At 36.8% G+C, this 22,782-nt stretch overlaps 3 protein-coding genes and 1 long non-coding RNA gene across 5 annotated transcripts; 2 read left to right on the forward strand and 2 right to left on the reverse strand.

Moving 5' to 3' along the window:
* Positions 1–778: 778 nt before the first annotated feature.
* LOC145548697 (uncharacterized) lies at positions 779–7,086 on the forward strand. 2 transcript variants are annotated; one of them, XR_014084700.1, is made up of 3 exons: positions 793–1,318; positions 3,153–3,410; positions 6,745–7,086. It is a non-coding gene; the product is annotated as an uncharacterized LOC145548697 (long non-coding RNA). The 2 variants fall into 2 exon arrangements; XR_014084699.1 differs by lacking the exon at positions 6,745–7,086 and having other exon boundaries at positions 779–1,318; positions 3,153–3,417.
* A 3,486-nt stretch (positions 7,087–10,572) lies between these two features.
* On the reverse strand, positions 10,573–14,153 carry LOC103461240 (butyrophilin subfamily 3 member A2-like). The gene is made up of 5 exons (XM_081599830.1): positions 13,188–14,153; positions 12,652–12,993; positions 11,548–11,835; positions 11,357–11,476; positions 10,573–11,175 (listed from the first exon to the last, which is right to left on the reverse strand). Exons 1-5 carry the CDS (start codon positions 13,273–13,275, stop codon positions 10,661–10,663), a joined length of 1,353 nt encoding a protein of 450 aa, XP_081455956.1. The 5' UTR covers positions 13,276–14,153; the 3' UTR covers positions 10,573–10,660.
* A 592-nt stretch (positions 14,154–14,745) lies between these two features.
* Positions 14,746–16,702, forward strand: LOC145548549 (low affinity immunoglobulin gamma Fc region receptor III-A-like). Its single transcript, XM_081599104.1, has 5 exons — positions 14,746–14,770; positions 14,862–14,915; positions 15,068–15,334; positions 16,044–16,319; positions 16,516–16,702. Exons 1-5 carry the CDS (start codon positions 14,746–14,748, stop codon positions 16,662–16,664), a joined length of 771 nt encoding a protein of 256 aa, XP_081455230.1. The 3' UTR covers positions 16,665–16,702.
* Positions 16,703–18,559: 1,857 nt separating this feature from the next.
* Positions 18,560–21,926, reverse strand: LOC145548550 (butyrophilin subfamily 3 member A2-like). The gene is made up of 5 exons (XM_081599105.1): positions 21,857–21,926; positions 20,714–21,055; positions 19,889–20,176; positions 19,698–19,817; positions 18,560–19,533 (listed from the first exon to the last, which is right to left on the reverse strand). The coding sequence occupies exons 1-5, from the start codon at positions 21,924–21,926 to the stop codon at positions 19,019–19,021; spliced, it is 1,335 nt and encodes a 444-aa protein (XP_081455231.1). The 3' UTR covers positions 18,560–19,018.
* Positions 21,927–22,782: the final 856 nt, after the last annotated feature.

Genomic DNA, 22,782 nt, shown 5'->3' on the forward strand with positions numbered 1-22,782 from the left:
AGCGGCAGAAAATGGATGGATGGATTTATTTCCACTCATTCCTTTTCTTCTTCTCTTCTGTTCTTTTCAGGTTTTCCTCATATTTTTCCAGAGAGGCTTCAGTTCTTTGAATATGAGACAGTAACTGTACAATGTGAGCATTTAGACGGAGTTAATGTCTGGAGAGTAAAGAGGAAATTCAATGACAAAAGAACAACAAACTCTTCAGACCCCTGCAGCTCAGCAGAACCTTCCTGCACCCTGGATCCGGCTTTAGAAATCCACAGTGGAGAATATTGGTGTGAAAATGATAAAGGAGAAAAGAGCAATTCTTTTAACATTTCTATTAGAGGTATGCATTAAAATGATTTCTTATAGGAAATAGTAGAAGTAGCAATAGAACAGAAAATGTAAAGTCTTTTAAATGCTTTAACCAACTGCTTCTAAAACACCTTTGTGACACAAAGTCCCTTCTAAAAAATTGTAAAATAAAAATATTTTTAAACATGTTTCTATTTATTTCTTAGTTGGTTTGGTGTCAGGTTCAAACACTAGACATTTCTCACACACTGCAAAAAACAGAGACAAAGAGTCAGTGATGAGTTTCTTACTCGCGAGGAGAGTGCTCAGAGAATGCTTCAGTTACAATCTCCGACCAAACACTCTGAAGTTTCTCTGCTCGCCTCGCTCTTTTATTAGATTAGGAACGCCCTAGTTACATGAAGCTTCGACAGCTAAAGGGGGAGGGGAGGAGGAAGCACACTCTGTTGAAGCTTGACACAGCAAACTCTTATCCATATAAGATAGCTGAACAGCACATTCTCTTCGAGGCCGTTGGGGTGAGTTCCTGTTCTGCAGCTTATCTTCTGCAACACAAGAAGTGAACAAACAACAGCCTCCTAAAAGTGGCATAACACTATAAGCTTCATATAAGTAAGATTAAACAAATAATAATTCTAACATTTCCCTCCTGTTTATGCCATTTTTAGCCAGAGCTAGTCCTTACTCAATAACTTCTTTCGATTTTCTATTGGTAATTCATTAAGTGGTTTAAAACAGGTACACTCAGAGGAAAAAGGACACATTTCACACATTACATCATCAACATCTTATTTACAAGTTTGACATAGGAACATTTGGGTCAGGATACAAGTCTGGAAAGTTGAGAGACATTTCATCTTCTTCATCACTGGACTCAGCATCTGTTTCATCACTTACATTTTTATTGTCATCAGGAGGAAGGAGAGAATACACTTGTTCCTGCATCGGAGTGATGGCAGTGGTGATGAGCTTTTGAATTAAAGCTCTGATACAGGGAATACAACAACATCCACACAAGGTCAGTATTGCTGCAAACACAGCTATGGAAATTAAGACAGAGACTATTAGTTGTTGATATTGGCCAAATATATTACTCAAACCGTCCCACATTTCTGTATCAACTCCAGAGTGGTCTTTCATTTTGCTGTTTAGAGCCCTCAACCCATCCAAGGCCTTTGTGAGGCTGCCATCTGCAGCGGTGTTGTTGGGGATAAAGGTGCAGCACTGCTCCCCAAAAAGGGCGCAGACCCCACCCCTCTCAGCCAACAACATGTCAACAGCAATGCGGTTTTGGAAAGCCATCAGGGAGGTAGCTGACAGTTGCTCGTGGACGGCTGAGAAACCTTGCTCTGTTTTGTTACCTAACCTCTGGACATTGTAGTGGATGTAGTTTATTCTATCAACATTTTTATTTATAGTACACCACCAGCAGATAGATGATTCAAAGCCTGCATATATCTGATTTACCAGCTTATATTCCTCAGGTACACCACGTGGGACCCCAATACTGTCTATGTATGTGGGATCATCGTCATCTTTCAGTGAGCGTTTCTGACGCTGCTGCCACACTGATGGAAGCACATTACCTAGTGAGGCAAGTAGTTGTGGTACTGTCATAGGGTATATTGAAACAGGTAACAGCAGAGTCACTACAGTGCACAAACCAGTAGTATTTGATGGCAGTTTATCAAACAACCTGTTATCTCCACACCACCACCAGATGTCACTACGGGATAATGGTTTGAAGTACCGAGCAACATTTATTATAGTTGAACAATTTCCTGCTGTGAGAGTTCCTAATTTAGGTCCGTTACCAGAACGTTGGATGCAAGTGAAGTTATTCCGGGCCACATTTCTAGAGAAGACGGGTCTGTTTTTTCCAAGAGGGGAGAGTGGATACACATCATCCCATATACTGCAATTACCTGTAGGGTTTGTTGCATTCATTAGTGGAATCAGACATTCATTTGGGAGCGTTGCTGGAACCACTCTCAAAAGTGGTCGTGGACCCATACATATCACACAGTCCCCTTGTGGAACTTTTGCAGCCTGTTCTATCATTAGAAGCCAGTTGTTGCTTCGGCTGGTAACTCCTGTGGTTATTCTAATTAGCTCATCTACATCATCATCATCATCTGCATTGAATATAGTCATTGCAGAACTTGCGAGTTTGGTTGAGTGTGGGCCCGCCACCACTACGCCTGGGGAGGTGTTACCTGACTCTGTGAAGTTCTGGCACAGGGAAAACATTTTATAGGGGTCTTCTCCAATTTTCTCAATCCACAGGGAGAAGTAGAAACAAGTAACACCATTTTTGAAAGGAATCGGATCGTTTGTGGTGTTTATGATTATTTTTAGCTCTCTATTGATTTTTCCCAGATGTATAACCTTAGCCCAGTACTGTGATTGGTATCTATCTTTTGGATTTGGCCTCCAGCTATCCCCTGTGTAGGCGAAAACATTTTCCCATTGTGCATTGTGGTCTCGTGCTGCCATGTACCAATCATAACCTGCCCAGGCACTGCCTGGGTAGCCCCCAATATTGATCTTATTCAGGTCCAGTGAAACCACAGTTGCCAATCTAGATGCATTAACACACAGGTAAATTTCATCTACAACCTCTTCACCTGACCCCTTACAGGGATTTTCCATGTTCCCAACCTTGGACGCCACGTACTCATCTTCCCAACCGTATTCTACTCTTTTCTTCCTTGGTGTTATGTGTTCTTCTTTTAATTTTGTTTCATACCAAAGCAACAGGAGAGCTGCAATAATTGCGACCGCAGCTCCTACACCAAGGATCACCTTATTTCTTTTAGTGGTCATGTTTTATGTTTTGATTCCCTTCCTAGGAACCCCTCGGCAGAGTTGTGGACTATCTTCACCGGTTTGAGACAACTGTATACTAGAAATACAGTTCCCTTTGTACCACGGGCTTCCTCTGGGGGTCTAACTGAAGGTAGGCAAAACTTTGTTACTAAGAGAGTTATTTTAGTCTTCTTTTTGTATTATCAGTTTACAATGTGCTAAGTGGATCCATGTGTTTCTTTCTGCTATCTTAACTGCAGTTCCTGTGGTCAACAGGACCTGATAGGGACCTTCCCACTTTGGTGAGTGCCAATGCTTCTTCTTTATGCTTTTAGTGAGAATCCAGTCTCCAGGTTTTACTAACGGGACGTCCTGTGAAGACACAGAAGGATCAGATTCATCAGTCTTAGTTTCTTTCTTGTGTCTTTCCAACATTTTTCTCATATAGTCTGCTAAGTTAGGTTCATCCTCTGCTTCCCATTCATTCTTGAATAATGGGAGCCTGTACGGCCTCCCAAATAACGTATCACTATAGATTTTTTCTGGTATTCCATATCTGGGTATTATGTCTTTACATAGGGCTTTTGCCACTGTTAGGGCATCTGGTGTTTTAGTTGGGAACAGTTCTATCCATTTTGAAAATGAATCTATGATCACTAGACAGTACTTTTTCCCTTCACTTTGATTTAGTTCTATAAGGTCCATGTGTATACTCTGGAAAGGATAGTTAGGTGTTGGAAACCTCCCTCGCTTTGGACGTAGATTGCCTTGAGCATTGTGCTTCGCACATATGAGGCAAGCTCTACAAAAATTTTTTGAATATAGATTAAAACCATAGGTTGTATAATGCTGATTTACTAATCCTACCATCCCTCCTGTTGAGACATGTGTCTTCCCATGGCTCAATATTGCTGCCCATTTGTATAGATTTTTTGGTAGGATTGGTTTTCCTTCTGGTCAGATGTATAAGTCATTTTTTACAGTTGCTCCATTTTTTATCCAGGTTTTTTGTTCCTGTGTGCTTGCTTGTTTTTGCATGTCTTTCAATATTTCATTATCGATTTCTTCTTCTGTGGACCACAGTACTTCTTTTTCTCCCATTGCTGCTTGCTTAGCTGTTTTATCTGCAAATGTATTACCCAGTGAAACAGAATCAGTATTAGAGGTGTGTGCTGCACATTTGCATATTGCTAATGTTTTTGGGAGTTTTACTGCTTTTAAAAGTTCTTTTAGCAGGTCTGCATGTGTAGCAGGTTTTCCTGTAGAGGTAACCATTCCCCTATTTTGCCAATATTGTGCGAAGGTATGAGTTGTAGCAAACGCATACTGGCTGTCTGTATAAATTGTCACATCTTTTCCTTTCATTAGTTTGCAGGCTTCTGTTAATGCTATTAATTCAGCAGCCTGAGCCGAGAAATGTTGTGGTAACGCTGCAGCTTTTAGCACTTTGTTCGATGTAACCACAGCATATCCTGTTCTAGTTTTCCCAAATTGGTCTTTCTTAGAAGAACCATCCACATACACTGTGATTCCCTTTGTTAATGGGGTGTCTGTCAGATCCTCTCTACACTTTGCTGTAGTTGTTGCCAAGGCTTCACAATCATGTGGTTCTCCATCATCTAAGGTTGGCATAAGTGTTGCAGGATTGAGAATTGTACACCGCTCTATTGTTAAATGTGGTTGAGACAACAGGATGGACATGCAAGACAAATGCCTAGCTGGTGACAGAAATGTCATGTTTGTTTGTAATAATAATGCAGATACTGCATGTGGCACTCTAAGTATTAGGTCATGAAAAAGAACCACATCTGCACTTGCGGTGACTGCCATTGAGGCTGCAACTACAGCTCTGATGCATGGAGGTTGGGCACAGGTCACTGCGTCCATTTTTGTAGAGTAAAAGGCTATGGGCTTCATTTTATCTCCATGCTTTTGGGTCAATACCGAGGTCATAAATTTATCTCTGCTATCAACCATTTGGACAAACGGCTTCTTGTAATCTGGAAGAGCTAGTGTTCCACTTCCCACCAATTCTTGTTTTATCTTACAGAATGCTTCTTCACTTTCTGTGGTCCAAACCAGTTTATCTGTCATTTTCATTTCTGTAGTATAGATTAGTGTACTCAGAGGTGCAACTATCTCAGCATAATTTGGCACCCAACTTCTACAGTAGTTTGTCAGCCCCAAGAATGACATCATTTGTTTTTTTTGTCTGTGGCTTTGGAGCCTGTAGTATTGCTGTTTTTCTATCCTGTATTACTGTACGGCCCCCAGATGCTAGTTGATGACCTAGATACTTTACTGCTGGCTGTACTAATTGGAGTTTATTTTTGTTGACTTTATGTCCTTGTAGCAATAGGTGTTTCAATAGTGTCAGAGAGTCTATCAAACAATCTTCTTTGGTTTTTGATGCTAGTAGAATGTCATCTACATACAGCAGGATTTGGCTCCCTTTTGGAGGTTCAAAGGTGGAGAGGCTGGCTGACATTGCTTGTGAGTAGATTCCCTTTTATCATCAAAGTCACCTCTGGCCTGTATCTCTCCTCGAAAAATAAGTCCTCTAAATTCAAAATTTCCTCTTCCCCTGTTTCAAGATCTTTTTCTTTTTTCAACATCATCTAGTCATGCTGATTGTTGGTGTTGGGAACTCCTACAGTCCCTTGCTAGATGGCCCTCTTTTCCACAATTCCAACAAGCTCGAGTTTCTGGGCGTGGACCAAATCCTCGCCCCTTGCCTCGTCCTCTACCTCTACCTCTGTCTCTTCCTCCCTGGTAGAAAACCTCTGTTTCCTCTCCTAATTTTTGCTGCAGTTCTTTTATGCCTGTGGTACTTAACCTGCCATAAAAATCGTACTGCTTCACCCAATAACAAAGCGGGTTTACTGCATCCTCATTTATTTTTTCAACTCTTTTCCAATCCTTACAAGACAGGTCTTCTAAGACCTTCTGTTTATGTTTGCTTCCCCCTTTACCCATTTTGAACTAAATTTAGTCCAGTGTGGTCTTAACACCTGCTGTGTTCTAAACACTGGAAAATTTCAACAGGATGGTGATAAATAGATTGTGGTAAAACTCACTTCAACTCAGAGAGCGGAGTTTTCTTGTCTACAAACATCCACAAAATCTCACCATTTGTTCCCCGTTGTTTTGGTATAAAACTGTTTATCTAGTGATAATCAGTTTTCATTCACTCACACACTTTCACACTTTTAAGTAGGACACTCCTGCCCTTCACGGATTTTAACTACCTAGTAGAGGACTCCCGTTGTCCTTTGCGGAATTTAACTATTTCATAGAGGACTCCGCCCGTCCTTTAGCAGGGGACGCCGTTATCCCACACAGAATTTAACTAACTTAAGAGTTAGGGGAGTCTGCCCCTCCCGCGGACTTTAACTGCTTTTTATTGTACCTGACAGTGCCTAGGATTCTCAGGGTTTAACTTCTCACCAGAGGACGCCGCTGTCCCACACAGAATTTAACTAACTTTAGAGTTAGAGGAGTCTGCCCTCCCGCGGACTTTAACTGGTTTTATTTTATTTTTATTTTATTCTAATTTTTATCGTTTTTCATTTTTATTTTTTATTTTCTTCCCCATACATACTGGTTTTAAACTGAAACTACTCACTGTGTCTCCAGTCTCTGAGGAAAACCGTCAACCGTCGGACTCCAGCTCGTGAGGAAAGGACCAGTCCCGGAAAGGGTCTTAATGCTGTGCACAGGCTTCCTGGATTTTACTCACCCGCTGGAGTCGTCAGGTATATCGGTATCCGGCTCGAAGGACCAATTAAATGTCAGGTTCAAACACTAGACATTTCTCACACACTGCAAAAAACAGAGACAAAGAGTCAGTAATGAGTTTCTTACTCGCGAGGAGAGTGCTCAGAGAAAGCTTCAGTTACAATCTCCGAACAAACACTCTGAAGTTTCTCTGCTCGCCTCGCTCTTTTATTAGATTAGGAACGCCCTAGTTACATGAAGCTTCAACAGCTAAAGGGGGAGGGGAGGAGGAAGCACACTCTGTTGAAGCTTGACACAGCAAACTCTTATCCATATAAGATAGCTGAACAGCACATTCTCTTCGAGGCCGTTGGGGTGAGTTCCTGTTCTGCAGCTTATCTTCTGCAACACAAGAAGCGAACAAACAACAGCCTCCTAAAAGTGGCATAACACTATAAGCTTCATATAAGTAAGATTAAACAAATAATAATTCTAACAGTTGGTGATTTTGGGAACTCCAATCCAGACGGTAGCAGAAGGATCAGATGTGACACTTCGATGTATTCACCAGGAAACTGAGCTGAACGCCAAAACTGAGCTGAGTTACATCAGAGATTTCTATAAAGATGGCCTCCATCTCATGACCTGCTACAGCAGCAACATGACCATCAGAAACGTCTCCAAGGCCGATGAAGGGAACTACAGGTGCAGCATCTCTGGAGCCGGAGAATCTCCTGAGAGCTTCCTGGCTGTTCACCAGACACTCACAGGTTGGTCGACTTGTCTTGTTATTATCATGTCATGTTGGTGTCAAGTTTTAAAGTTTAATACCTGAAATGTACTTTTCAGTAATGACTGAAGAGAGTCCCACTGTGACAGGTGAGTTATTCTTTCTGTTTGCTTTTCTTTTGGTCTTTGTCTGTGTCTGTTTATCTACTAACATCTGAAATGTTTCTTTCAGGCCCGTCTGTAAAAAGTCCTTTGCTTCGGTCCAAATGGTGTAAAACCTTCATTCTTCAGTCCACAGCAAAGTTTCTACTGGTGGCCTTGTTGTCTGCAGTGATCGCTCTGATTCACTACAAGAGAAAACGACGTAAAAGTAAGAACTTTATTTAATGGATTATTATTTAGAAAGTTACAGTGGATTGAAGTCAGGACAGCTGTGCTGTATTACATGGTTTTCTGTTGGAAACACCAAGTCATTTCCTGATTTCCCATAAATTATAACTTGCATCAGAACATCAGTAGAGAATCATTATATTATTGGAACACAAAGTATTTATTCCTTTCTATATTTATTTCTTCTTTGCTTTACTTGCTGACCTAAAATGCTTTAGCTTTATCAAACCAAAACTAGCATCAGACACATATAACCTCAGTCAAATAAGACAAACAAACCAAAATGTTATTCATCCCAAAGCTCAGTAACTGGCCACTGTTTGAGGAATCAAATGTTTGTTTTTATAGCAGCTTTCAGGAAACACAAGATTCAAGATTGTCAGATTTCATGATTCTGTCAAAAACGACATCTTGTTATGTGGCACTTTGTAGCAAAATAGCCTCAGATCATCAGATTAAATATGACAGTCTGTTTGATGTTCTTATTCTAAGATGCTTTAAGTTTATGCCACATGTGATGCTCACCTTGGAAACACTTCCTATTTTTTAAAGATATTTTTACAAAGGTCTTGGGGATCAAAATATTTTTGGCAAATGTGAGATGAGGCATGAATTTTTTAGAGATTTTATCCACTTCATCTTGTCAAATGGGTTTTGTTTGAGTGATTCCTGACACTATATTTCGGTTGTAATCAGAACTTGGTGGTGAAACTCGGACACAAACCTCTGTAGTTAATGTTTGTTACTTTTTAATCTACCCACAGGGGAAAAATTGATTTTGGATCTCAGGTTGATTTGGAAAAGTTTTTGTTGTTGTATATATTTGAAGTAGCCTTTTTTATTTGCTCTTCTTGTGTTTGACATTAAAGCTTGTTGAATCCTTTCAGTTTCTTAAAAGAACAACAAAAATCAAACCTTATTATATCTTTTAATAGACAGTTAATTTTTTTAGCACTCTGTGTACTTTGGATGTAAGGAAAATGTATTAAACATGTTTCTGCTGTCCGACTTATCAATCACTTAATCTGTTATCATTTTAAATTGACTTGTGGTGAATTTATAATCAAATACACCACATTTTTGATTCTAGTTTTCTGGAACCTGAAACCTGCATCATAAAGCATATTTATGAGAAACAGCTGGAATGTGTGTTCATCTTGTTTTTATAATTTCTTGCCATTTATTCATCCATCCATCCATCCATTTTCTTGCACCCTTTTTCCCTCAGTGGGGTCGGGAGGGTTGCTGGTGCCCATCTCCAGCCAACGTTTCGGGCGAGAGGCGGGGTACACCCTGGACAGGTCGCCAGTCTGTCGCAGGGCAGCCATTTATTCAGTGTATTGATAAAATATTGAGCCAATATCTTTTGAACACCATAAACTGATCGATCTCATTTGCTTTAACATTTTGTTCAGTTTTATAATTAGCTTTGTGTCTGTGAAGCTCAGAGGAGAATATTTTTACCTTCTCAGGTTAAACAATAAACCACAGGCTGCAGTTCGTTGGTGCTCAGCGTTTATTTAGGTAACCGTTAAAGTCGTGTTTAGAAATAGTACAGAAATAAATCTGCTGCTGCTGCAGCCTGATGAGTTTTGTTTGTTCTGTGAAACTGAAATTATTTAAACTCACAGTTTAATTTACTACCAGTAAATTGAATTAATGCCAGTCAATTAATTGGCATTAAGATACAACTTATGGTCAAAAACATTTCATCACAGGGAAAATAGAGTAAAATAAACTGGAATATTATTACTCTCTGCTAACAATTCACTGTGGGAAATGTTTGACTGTTAATGTTTTTTTATATTTGCTGATGTTTTTCCTGCACTAAAAGAGCAAAATTATTTAGCTCAGTAAAGCGTTTGTTCTTGATTCATTTTAAACAAATTCTTCCCTCAACTTGTTTAGTTAATATTTACATGTTAAATGCTCCTGGATGTGGATAATTTCTGTTTCTTTAACAGATTTTATTGTTTGAAAACTGAAAGACTTTTAGTTTAAATATTTCAGAAAACTGAGGTTTTGATTTTTCTGACCTCTGCTGTTAAAATATTGAACTGCTCTGATGTATTTTCTGACAAAGACACACGTTTCGGTTCATGCATCATTTAATTCCATTTTTATGCATTTAAATGATTTTCTTCACAGATACTCCAAACTGTTATGCATACCAAATGATCTAAATAAAATGTCAGTATTCGTAGTGATTAAAGTAATTCCCTGTTTTTCTATTTTAAGTCACCTTCATGAACGTGTTCTGATCGCAGCTTTAAGGTCTAGAGAAACTGGACCTTAACAATGTCAATTTTATTTATAAAGCACTTTAAAAACAGATAACTGCACCAAAGTACTGGGCAATATTCATAAAACTCAGATAAAAACACTTAATAAAACAAAAAAACATTTGCTGTAAAACAATCAATGAAAGTGTTATTTTGATGTTCATTCCAAAAGAAGTGACCAAATTTAAAGTAAAGTTAAATGAACACAAAAATGACAAAACGTTTTGTTTTGATGCACTAAAACAAAAAGCAAACATGTCTTATTCTGTTTCCTGAGGCTTCCTCACCTTCCATGAAATGTTTTTGCCCTGAATCAGGAAAATGTCTGAAGGTTTCCACTGAGTCTAATGAACTGAAACCAGATAATTAAATTTTCTCACATCATGTAAAAACAATTGAATTTAATCTGTTTCTGTCTCAGTGGTTAAATCAGATCATGTCTTCATTTCTTCAAGTTGTTTTATAATTTCCTCTACATTTTTCTCTACCTTCTGTTTCCTCTCCTTCAGCTTATTAACCTCTTTAAATGTTTTCTCTATTAGTTTCTCTGTCATCAGTTCCACATCTTGATGATCTTTCTTACTCTTATCCAGTTTCTCTAAACTCTCTGCCATGATTTCCTTCAGTTTTATGTATCCTGTTGCTCTCTTCTCCATCATGCTTCCCGTCTGGTTTCGTTCTTCATCAATAACTGAGTTAAGCTTCTCCTCATCCTCCTCAATCATTCTCTCTGTCTTCTCTCTTTGATCACTGAGTTGTTTTCTCTGCTCCTTCAGTTCCTCTGACATCTTCATTAATGCTTCAATCAGCTGATCAATGATTCTCTGATCCTCATTTCTATGTTTTAACTCTTCCTCAAGTTTTGATTTCTTCTCAGACAAATTCTCTGTTTCTTTTATCATGAGCTGCTTTTCCTCCTCGATCATTTTCACTTTTAGATTCTTCTTTGCTGCAGAAACAAGAAAAACACAAAATTAATGGTTTGCATCAGTTGAGTTTCTAATTAGCAAAACAAATACTTCAGAAAAATTTATTTATTCTGGGTCTGTTTAAAAAAGTATCTTTAGCACAAGATTAAAAATAAAACCTCTTTTAATGAGAAGAAACTCACTAACAATAAATTAACTCACATATTTCAGTTTTCCTCCATGTCCAGATGAAAGCAGCAGCTCCAATCAGAAGAGTGAAAACCAGAATCACAATAAAGCCGATAGAAACGCTGCAGTCAGGCTGAGGAATGAAGAAACCGTCTGAAACAGAGTCATGAACAGTTTAATTTAGAAATAATATCTGAAGTGTTGAAAGTGTTTTAGTTTCCTACCTGGAACATGAATGTGTGTCTCTCTGCTCTGGTTGACGTCTCTCTGCTGGACTCTGCAGGTAAAGTTGTTGTTGTTTCTCTTCTCTACAGTCACTCTGCTGCTAACAGTGTAAACACCATCAGGATCTGTGCTTTTCTCTGCAGGTCCAGCAGACATGATGTTTCCGTCTCCGTCCAGCCAGAACATCTCAGGTTCTGGATACCAGCCTGCAGCGCTGCAGTCCAGCATCACTCCACTGCTGCTGACGTCCAGTCCAGATAAACTGACACCAGGTGAGGAGGCGGAGCCTGATGGTCAGAGAGCAGAGATGTGAGATTCATAGGAACCATGCATGAAAACCAATTTAATCTAGACTCCAGTTTTAAATCTAAATGTGGGAAAAACAGACTAATTATGCCTCATGCTTTCTTAACTCCTGTCTCTTTGGCCGTGTTAAAAGGAATGTCTGAGTAATTTTAGCAAATATAATCCCTATAAATCCATATAATAAAAATAATACAACTGAAAATGCTGTAGGTACCACTTTCTGCCAGCAGGAGGCAGAATGTAGACTAGAACACATTTTACATGTGTAAGTAAATCATTAACACCAGTTTAACAGAGTTTGTTGTTTGGAGATCAATAAGACACAATACACACTAAATATATGTTAACCTATTCTAACATATATACTTTACCTGTAAATACTGATTAAAAAAAAAATTAATTGTAAAATAAATCTATATTTAAAAAGTGTTTATTTTCCTGAATCTGTTATTTTGAATTCCTTTCATTTTAGTCTTTAATACACCAAACTTTGAATGTAAGTTTATATTTTGGCTGATTGCATCATTTAGAAATATTACATCAGATTTTATGATCAGTCACTCAGTACTTGAGTAAGATTTTTACCAAATACCTTTTTATTTAAGTAATTTCTTGGAAAGCTTCTTTTTACTTGAATAAAAATATATTGAATTAGTGCTACTCTCACTTTAGTACAATATAGAGCTAAAAACAGATCCTAAAATGATCATAAAAGCTCAGCACAATAATTATCACATCCCCCAGCAAAAAAATAAAAAATAAAATAAACTAGAAAATATTGCTTTGTGTTTTCTTACCAACAAGCAGGTCGACATAATATTCTTTCATCTCTTTTGGGTTGTAGCATCTGAATCTCCCGTTGTCAGAGTGTTTTACTCCCGTCAGTCTCAGTGAAACGTCTCCGTCTCTCAGTCTGTCTGTGAACAGAGACGTTCTTCCCTTGAACTCCATGTTTTTCTCATTTACATTTTCACTCCCTTCAAACCACATGAACACAAATCTGGGGATAAGATCCAGCCTCCCCCATTCCAGCACCAACTCATCGGGGTTCACAGAAACTCCCAGGTGACACGGTAAAACCACATCATCACCGAGCATCGCTGCAACGAGCCGAGGACGCTCCGTCTGCAGGGACTGACCTGGAGAGGAAAACAGTTTGAGATTTTACTGTAAGATAAAAAGTTTTATAAGTTGTCTCAGTCAGAGATTTTTTTCTTCCAAGTGTCTCATTTCTTTATAATACATAAATTAACTCAGATCTTTTAACAGTAGCTAATGTTTCGTTCTCTCAACAGGCAGAATTGTCATTGCCAGTATTTTTTTAATAAGTTACCTTTGCAGGTGAATCCCAGGAGAAGGAAACCAAACACAACGACTTTGATCGAAGGTTTTAGAGAGAAACTCTGAGGCACGAGAAACATCCTGGAGATAAAACAAGTGTTAGAAGAAAACAAAGTTTATCACATTAAAAAGTAAAGTATAATAATTTACATTTTAGAAAAGTAGGATTACCTTCCTGAATGCATCGTCTCCTTTGTTCTCTATGAACTGCAGAGGTCAAAGGTCTCTGATAAAACGACAGTAAAACAGGTGTGGTTCAACTGGAGCAGTTAGATCAGGAAGTGAACATGTCAATGAACTACAGAATGAAGTTAGTCTGTCCACATCTGATGTTCTCTTCAATTTATGTAGTTTTCTTTTAGGACATGAATCTGTCGCCATTTTAAAGCTTTGAAGGTCAAAGGTCAACACTGCTGGTAGCCATTTGGTGCTCTGAGCAAAATACTTTGCAGTCAAAAACACACAACCTGTGGTTAACATCTGTCTGTTTTATACATTTATTTATTATTTCTATTGTAAATCTGCAGAACAGAAAGCAGGTTTCATATTATTTTACATAATATTATAAATAGACTTAAATTCTGCTCAAAGTAAATAATTTGTGAAGCGAACTGGACATGTGGTTCTATCTCATGTTTTTATTTATTCAAAGAAGATCATTGAACTGCTTTGCTGCCTTTTTTGTCTACAAATGGGAAAATATATTTTATTATTCTTCCTTATTATTTCCCACTCTACATGAAGTTAAAAGTTTTTAATGGAATCAAAACTGGGCCAAACTGCTCTACAGCGCCCCCTAGACTGAGAAAGGCCAAACTGTACATCATCTGATCTGAAGCTGGGTGTGTTGGTAGATTCATCCTAATTAAGAAAAAATAAATATATTGAAAGTATTTTCTAAAATGTAAAAATCTCTAAAGAAGGGTTATAATGGAATTTGACTGAACTCCATATTGATTTGTATTGATTATTTTAATGATGTCACATGACTAAATGTGATGTATGTTGCTGGTTGTTTTCTGCCATGGTGTCTGAAGCTCTTGTATTTACTCCAGGGCTGAATATCAGACATCTGTAGGCCTTTAACTGTGACTGGTTCAGCTTCCTGTATCTGCTGCTGCTGCTGTTCTCCACATGCTGTATTTAATATCTTTCACTGGAAATGTACTCATAAAATAGAAAGATGTGAACGGTGATCACTAGTGTTGATTTTTCACAAAAAAACCCCAAAAGATATAAATTTTGCATGATCATGCATTAGCTGTTCACCTGACTGAAACTGGCTGCATGGAGGAAAACAGTCGATCATTTAAAGGAAACGTCTGCAGAGCAACAGCTGATTTCTACTGCATTTTACTGACTGTATGCAGAGTTCAGAGCTGAAAGTGTTTTAAAAGGTGCAGCACAGAGTCAGTGGGCTGCTCAGTTATTTCTAGAAATACAGATTCAACCTGCAGCCCTGAAATAATCCAGACAGGAAGAGGAAGTCCTGACCAACGTGACGTTTACGTGTCGGTGTGAAGATCTTCACTCCAGTAACGGTGAGCATCATGGAGGTTACATCTGTCTGCTTCTGTAAGTACAACGTTAAATAATCAGCTTCTATCAGTTTATATTTTATACATATTTATATTTTTATATCCATCTCTTTTTAATGTGTTTGTAGTGATGAACATGTTGGTTCTGCTGACTCAACAAACTGAACTCACTGAAAAACTTGGTGAGTCGTTTAACATCACAAATATGTTATTACAAAAAGTGAAATTTAAGCTGAGTTTGGTTTTATTTATTGAGAAAAAAGATTGGACATTAATCAGATCATATTAGTGTTTTACTTTTTTCTATATCACGTTTCCCATTGTTTCCATTCAGATGCAGTTTTCCCGTATATTTCTCCAAGGAGGCTCCAGTTCTTTGAGTACGAGTCCATTACTGTCCACTGTGAGCTGATAGACGATGATAATGTCTGGACAGTAATGAGGGAGTTTAATAAGTCCAGAGCAACAAACTCCTCAGACCCCTGCAGCTCACCAGCTCCGTCCTGCATCATCAAACCGGCCCTGGAAAAACACAGTGGAGAGTTCTGGTGTGAAAACGACACGGGGGAGACGAGCCGGGCGCTCAGCATCTCCATTACAGGTGAATAATCTATTCATGCTAAACTATCCATCCATCCATCCATCCATCCATCCATCCATCCATCCATCCATCCATCCATCCATCCATCCATCCATCCATCCATCCATCCATCCATCCATCCATCCATCCATCCATTTTCTTGCACCCTTGTCCCTTAGTGGGGTCAGGAGGGTTGCTGGTCATGCTAAACTAATAGCTGGAAATTTATATATAAAGTATAATTACTTTAAAATACTATATTAAATGCTGTTTTATATTTTTTTCTTTGAATGCACTGTATATACTGTTTTGGATTTAAAAACAAAGAAAAATGATATAGATTTACTTCAATTCATTTTAAGATTTTGTCTCGCCAAGCATGTTATAATTAGTTAGATTCAACAATATTTATTTAGAAATATAGGAACACATGAAAAGAACATATCATGTATTTTATGTGTTTCTTTTTTTGGTATATCAAATAATTTGCACCAGAGGGCAGATTTGCATCCATAAAAAAATTGACTGATTTATTAATCAAAACTGCATTCAACATCAAAATATGCAAAGCACGTTGATGTATAAGAGTTTGCATGACTTGTATCAGTGAACTTATGTGTGTGTATTTAGTGGCTGCATGTGTGTCATTGTTAAAGAACAGAAGAAAGCCCTCCTGATGTGTTGTGTTATATTTTTTTATAAATAAATTATCTCCATATTTATTCTCCAGCTGGTCTGGTGATCCTGGAGGTTCCAGTCCAACCCGTAGCAGAAGGATCAGACGTGACGCTTCGATGTATCCACAAAGAAACTGAGCTGAAGGCCAAAACTGAGCTGAGTTACATCAGAGATTTCTATAAAGATGGCCTCCATCTCATGACCTGCTATAACAGCAACATGACCATCAGAAACGTCTCCAAGGCCGATGAAGGGAACTACAGGTGCAGCATATCTGGAGCCGGAGAATCTCCTGAGAGCTTCCTGGCTGTTCACCAGACACTCACAGGTTGGTCACTTGTTTTATTATGTCATGTTGGTGTCAAGTTTTAAAGTTTAATATCTGAAATGTACTTTTCAGCACAGAATAAAGAGAGTCCCACTGTGACAGGTTAGTGATTCTGTCTTAGTCAGTTTGTCTTAATTTCTACTTCCTGTTATGTTCATGTCAAATTTATATGTTAATATCTAAATTATACTTTCAGGACCAAATGAAGAAACTCCTCCTGTTCAGTGTCAGCAGCCCAAAACCTTCAGTCTGGAATCGACTGTTAGAGTCGTGATATTTGCCTTGTTGTCTCTGGTGACTGGAATGATTCTCTACAAGCTACAAAAAGGTGATAAAATCATTTAAATCTGGTTGTATGTATTTACAAACTGTTGTCAGATTAATTATTTACAGCTTATGTACAGATTTTTTATTTTTATTTTAAGAAATTTATGCAGTGTCATTGGTTGCATCTATGTTTATTTGTGGCACCAAAATATATTGTAGTAGAAATATTTATTGGCAGTTTTACATTTTAGCAAAATTTAAAAACACAAAACAACTTTTTTCAGCCCACCTCTCCCACCCCAAAGAATATATATATATATATATATATATATATATATATATATATATATATATATATATATATATATATATATATATATAAACAATTCAGATTATACAACGTATCCTGACCTCTTAAACAAAATCAGTTCTTTTCGCTTTTCTTCTGTATTCCCTGCAATAACTTGATCTATTCGACCTGTGTACTTACAATTAAGTTAGAATTTTTGAATATTAAGCATTAAGCATTTAGTGCAGGTTGGTAATTTGGTCTCAGTGTTTAATTTTAAAAGCAGTCTACTAATCTATCTTCAGACGTATGTCTGTGAAACACATGGGAGAATTTTTAACTTCTCGGTTTAAAACCTCAAACTAAAACCTCAGGCTTCAGCAGAACGAGCTTCTGTGTTTATTTTGTACATCAGTTCAAAAATACACACAGCTGCTGCTGCAGCAGCCGGATGAGGTGCAGCTTCTGCATCAGCTTCACTTCTAGAATATTATTTAATTATTTAAAAACTCAGGAGAGGCAAAATAAATCAATATGAAACTTCAGTCAGAAACATAAATCCTCCACAAAGACAAACCTCTAAATTGAGATTTAATGAGAGCAAATTAAGTCTTGACTGTTTTGTTTCTCATCAGAAGCAGAATGGAAACAGATCAGAGTCCGTCCATGTCTGTCAGAGGAAGAGGAGGAAGAGGAAGAGGAGGGCCGACCACGTCACACTGACAGGAAATAAACTAACAGCTTTAACTTCTGAGACGCAAAATATGATCAAAACTTGTCAACAATCATCACCAGAAAATGTTAATAAACTTAAAATGTTTTTTTGTTGGTAGCTGCATTTCTTTTTAGAATCGAAATGGATTCAATTCATTCATTTGTTCTCAATATTTTACATTTTATTTTACATACAATGTATTTTATTCTCCATAACTTGACCTGATTATCTTTAACACGTGTTTGCACATCAAATAAAATCTTTAATCTTTACCTTAAATGTCTGAATCAAATATAAACAGTCAGCTGCACATTTATTTACTGTCATAATTTCTCACTTGTTGTACTTGAAAACATTTTGTGGTTTTCTGTTCATACTGTGAAATTCCAGTCTCTCTTCCAAAAAGTTAAAATCTTCACCACTGTTATGTATTTTGGACAAGTGGGAGACCTGGACTGGATTGAACTGGACTGGACTGGACAGGATGGGGCTTTTGTCTCCTGCAGCCATGTTGTTGTTGTTGTTGTTGTTGTTGTTGTTGTCAGAATGTGTTCAGGTCAAATAAAATGTCTGACTGGCTGTTATAGTCTGAGTTTATATGTTATTCAATGTAACTAAAAGCTCTGAAGAAATAACTAGTTTTTAAATTTATTTTAACATGATTTTCGTCACAACAATCAGAGCTACAAATATCATGTAGTTTGAATAATCTAAGTATTTCTGACAATGTTAAGACATTTTAAATGAATTATTTTGTTTTTGCACAATTATTTGTTTTAGTTTGTTATAAATAATAACTACTGTAAGTATTTTGAGACTTTTATTTTGGTTTGATTGAGTTTAATGTTCCTGATTCATTCTGTCAGCATTTAAAGAAAAAGTCACACTTTAAAAAAAACATAGGTAAAAACATAAAAGAGAATAAAAAAAAAACAGGTAAAGAAATAAAAAAACCTTGTAAAAATGGAATTCACATTAATAAAGAAAACAAGTTGTCGCTATTGTTATTTTTACATCTTACACATTAATTAATGGTTTGTTGTTTCTCCCAAAATCTTTACAGGTCAATAATGGATACATCAGAGGTCAGATAAATTAAATTGGATTCCTGATATAAATGAACTAGATCATCTCTCACTTCATGTCCTGAAACTGAAAACAGAAAAACTTAGAAAAACATTCATAGAATAGAAAAATTAAAAAAACATGACAAGCTTTACAAACATTTGCTATAATTTAGTTCCTGACGTTTCTGAACATCATGTTCTGAGAAAGTTTCTTCATTTTTTATTTTCTACTCAGAAAAAAAAAAAAAACTTTAATGAAAATTCAGCAAATCTGCTGAGGTGAAACTTGACAGTTTTATTTCCTCACATCATGTAAAAACAATTGAAGTTGATCTGTTTCTGTCTCAGTGGTTAAATCACATCATGTCTTCATTTCTTCAAGTTGTTTTTTAATTTCCTCTACATTTTTCTCTATTTCCTGTTTCCTCTCCTTCAGCTTGTTAACCTCTTTAAATGTTTTCTCTATTAGTTTCTCTGTCATCAGTTCCACATGTTGATGATCTTTCTTCCTCTTATCCTGTTTCTCTAAACTCTCTGTCATGATTCCCTTCAGTTTTATGTATCCTGTTGCTCTCTTCTCTATCATGCTCCCCGTCTGGTTTCTTTCTTCTTCAATAACTGTATTAAGCTTCTCCTCATCCTCATTAATCATTTTCTCTGTCTTCTCTCTTTGATCACTGAGTTGTTTTCTCTGCTCCTTCAGTTCCTCTGACATCTTCATTAATGCTTCAATCAGCTGATCAATGATTCTCTGATCCTCATTTCTATGTTTTAACTCTTCCTCAAGTTTTGATTTCTTCTCAGACAAATTCTCCTTTTCTTTTATCATGAGCTGCTTTTCCTCCTCGATCATTTTCACTTTTAGATTATTTTTCACTGCAGAAACAAGAAATAAATAAATAAGATTAATGGTTTGCATTAATGAGTTTCTGATTAACTAAACAAAAACTTCAGATATTCTGGGTCTGTTTAAAAATCTTACATACATGGTTAAATATAGCATCTCATTGAACATTAAAACACATTAATAATTAACTCACATATTTCAGTTTTCCTCCATATCCAGATAAAAGCAGCAGCTCCAATAAGGATTATGAGGCCCAGAATCACAGCAAAAATGTTAAAAATATTACAGTCAGGCTGAGGAATGAAGAAACCGTCTGAAACAGAGTCATGAACAGTTTAATTTAGAAATAATATCTGAAGTGTTCAAAGTGTTTTAGTTTCCTACCTGGAACATGAATGTGTGTCTCTCTGCTCTGGTTGACGTCTCTCTGCTGGACTCTGCAGGTAAAGTTGTTGTTGTTTCTCTTCTCTACAGTCACTCTGCTGCTAACAGTGTAAACACCATCAGGATCTGTGCTTTTCTCTGCAGGTCCAGCAGACATGATGTTTCCGTCTCCGTCCAGCCAGAACATCTCAGGTTCTGGATACCAGCCTGCAGCGCTGCAGTCCAGCATCACTCCACTGCTGCTGACGTCCAGTCCAGATAAACTGACACCAGGTGAGGAGGCGGAGCCTGATGGTCAGAGAGCAGAGGAAGCTGAAGAATCACATCGTTTAAGAGTGATAATCAGCTAAAAGTTACATTTAAACTGTAACTGAACTGCAGAGTCAGAATAAACTTCATATTTTAAATGCTCAGTGTATGTGTTTTTGTTTTTAAGTGAGCTTTGTGAAGTCGTTATGAACAGTCAGTATGTGACGTCCAGTAGGTTATTTTTTATTTAAAGTAAAATTTACTCCATTATTTCATCCCATGTTGCTTTAAACATGTAACAGTCCAACTGTTTTAAACTTCAAAATGTTTTAATTATGTTAAAATACTTTTCAATCATTTTTATGTCTTAAATCAATCATTTTAAATAAACTAAATTATTGATAATCTTAGAGCTGCACTCAGCATAGACTCTCATTCTCCTTAAATTCTTCCAAACATTACAGATTATAATAGATAATCTGAGTGAAACATGTTAAATTGATTTTAAGTTCATAGCAACTTGAAGAAAATCTTTTAATTGTAAACTGTGTGTTGTAAGTAATTCTCTTTACTTACCAACAACAAGCTCAACAAAATATTCCTTCTTCTCTCTGGGTAAGTAGCATCTGTATCTTCCATTGTCAGATATTCTGACTTCAGAGAGTTTCAGTGAAACGTCTCCATTTTTCAGATTCCCGGGGATTATTGACGATCTTCCCCTGAAGGCTTTGTTTTGGTCGACTGAATATTCTTGACCATCAAGCCTCACAAACACAAATCTGGGCTTCAGGTCGGGTCTGCCCCACTCCACTGTCATCTTAGACGCATCTTCAGGGGGTTTCAGGAGACACGGCAGAACCACGTCGTCACCGACCATCACAGTAACTGACTGAGGTGAATCCGTCTGCTGAGACTCACCTGAAAATCACAAGATGAGAAAGTTCAACTGTAGTGGCAAGTTGTCCTCAAACCAACATAACAACAGTCACTTTATGTTGGTTTATACTCCAAATGTATCAAGGCTTTTATTGGAGGCACTTTGCTGCCCTCTAGTGGTTGTAGTAATTTCCAATAAAGTATCATTAGCATCGTAAATTCACTCACTTTCTGGCACTTATTCAGCCAGAAAGTGTGTGATGACACACACATTGATATTAAACTATTTTCTGTCTGTTCCAACCAGATTTAACATCAGTTTCTGTTTTACTGTTTTCAGAGCCTCTACAACTTTAACAGGTTTTAGAAACTGTGAGAACTTGGAGCATGCAGACTGGTTTTAGCTTATTTTCGTTTTGAAAGATTAAGATTATAACACAAAGCTACTCTCTAATTTAGCAATTTCAGCAATTTGTTGTTCATCAAACTTTCATGAAATACCTCAAAAAAAGAAGATTAAGGGAGCAATATAAACAAAAATATGTCACTGCTGGCAACATGTTTGTTAACAGAACTGCTCTACATGATTTCATGCACATTTTTCTTGACTAACTGAAACTCAGATTGTGTTGAATCTTCAACCCTTAAACAAAAACGTTTTTGTTAACTAACTGTCGTGACTTTTTCCAAACTCTGGTGACTAAAGCAAACATTTCTAATCCTGGAATCATGGAGGAAACACAGGTTTTATTCAGTTACTCAAAATGTTTAGATTTGATCACAGTCAGACTTACAGTGTAAAACTAAATTAAACATATTCCAGTAAATTTGTGCAGAAATTACCTTTGCAGGTGAACATGAGGAGCAGGAAGCCAGTCACAGCAATAATGGAGAGAAGATTCATAGAAAACATCTTTTCCTTATGATCCAACCTGTAAATGTAATATTAAAGCACAGAGATTACGGTTTTAAAGTAATTTAGTGTTAAAGGGTTTCTATCAAAAATGACAACTATATAAATAAATGTTGTTTTATATAACGCCTATGGTCTTCAGCCGTTATTTTATTTTGTCATGAGGGATTTCAAATATAACTAGCTTTTTATTTCAAATAAATATTTTTTTAAATAATCATTGAAAATGTCAATATTGATGTTTTTGAACATTGAATGAGAAATCAACACTTCAAATTAAGACTAAGTTTTTCAAATACAGGAAGATAAAACGCTTCCTTAAGTTACAATGAAAAGTTAAAACTTTAGAAAATGATCAACAGTGTTTTTAAAACCAACAACAACAATAAATCATACTTGGGTTATAAAAGCAATAAAGTGTACCTTAATACAGGAGAGAAAACAACATGGAGTTTCATTTACATGCACCGACATTTTGATTAAGACAAAACCTGCAGCAGGTGCAGTTAAACAACCAACAATCACCAGAAACTGAACCGTGAAATCAAAAAGTCCAAAAACAAACATTAAAATTTACAGTCATAATTTTAAAATCCTCTACATTAAATCTGTTAAAAAGTTACGCAAACTATATTTGTTAGAATTTTCTCAACTTTAGATTTCAAGTTTTTATCAATCAAAATAAACTCATAATCTAACACTCAATTTGACTAAACATGACTTTCAAACAATAATATGAACAATTATAAAATATTTCAGACTAGATTAAGAACTTAAAGTGAAAAATCGGCAGACATAAAGGTCAGAAGCTTTCAGTACGTACCTGATCTGCAGAGACTCATTTATGATCAAACAA

This window comes from Poecilia reticulata, chromosome 18, assembly GCF_904066995.2.
Source record: "Poecilia reticulata chromosome 18, P_reticulata-male-v2, whole genome shotgun sequence".
Lineage (NCBI taxonomy): Eukaryota > Metazoa > Chordata > Actinopteri > Cyprinodontiformes > Poeciliidae > Poecilia > Poecilia reticulata.

What these genes read in the sequence shown, in the direction of transcription:
- LOC103461240 (XM_081599830.1), bottom strand. Translation starts at nt 13,275, where the DNA reads ATGTTTCTCGTGCCTCAGAGTTTCTCTCTAAAACCTTCGATCAAAGTC. An exon ending in CCTGGGATTCACCTGCAAAG is followed by an intron (nt 12,994 to 13,187) that starts GTAACTTATTAA and finishes TTTCCTCTCCAG; the next exon opens with GTCAGTCCCTGCAGACGGAG. An exon ending in GACACACATTCATGTTCCAG is followed by an intron (nt 11,477 to 11,547) that starts GTAGGAAACTAA and finishes ACTCTGTTTCAG; the next exon opens with ACGGTTTCTTCATTCCTCAG.
- LOC145548549 (XM_081599104.1), top strand. Translation starts at nt 14,746, where the DNA reads ATGGAGGTTACATCTGTCTGCTTCT. An exon ending in GCTCAGCATCTCCATTACAG is followed by an intron (nt 15,335 to 16,043) that starts GTGAATAATCTA and finishes TTTATTCTCCAG; the next exon opens with CTGGTCTGGTGATCCTGGAG. An exon ending in TGTTCACCAGACACTCACAG is followed by an intron (nt 16,320 to 16,515) that starts GTTGGTCACTTG and finishes TTATACTTTCAG; the next exon opens with GACCAAATGAAGAAACTCCT.
- LOC145548550 (XM_081599105.1), bottom strand. Translation starts at nt 21,926, where the DNA reads ATGTTTTCTATGAATCTTCTCTCCATTATTGCTGTGACTGGCTTCCTG. An exon ending in CCTCATGTTCACCTGCAAAG is followed by an intron (nt 21,056 to 21,856) that starts GTAATTTCTGCA and finishes TGTGATTTTCAG; the next exon opens with GTGAGTCTCAGCAGACGGAT. An exon ending in GACACACATTCATGTTCCAG is followed by an intron (nt 19,818 to 19,888) that starts GTAGGAAACTAA and finishes ACTCTGTTTCAG; the next exon opens with ACGGTTTCTTCATTCCTCAG.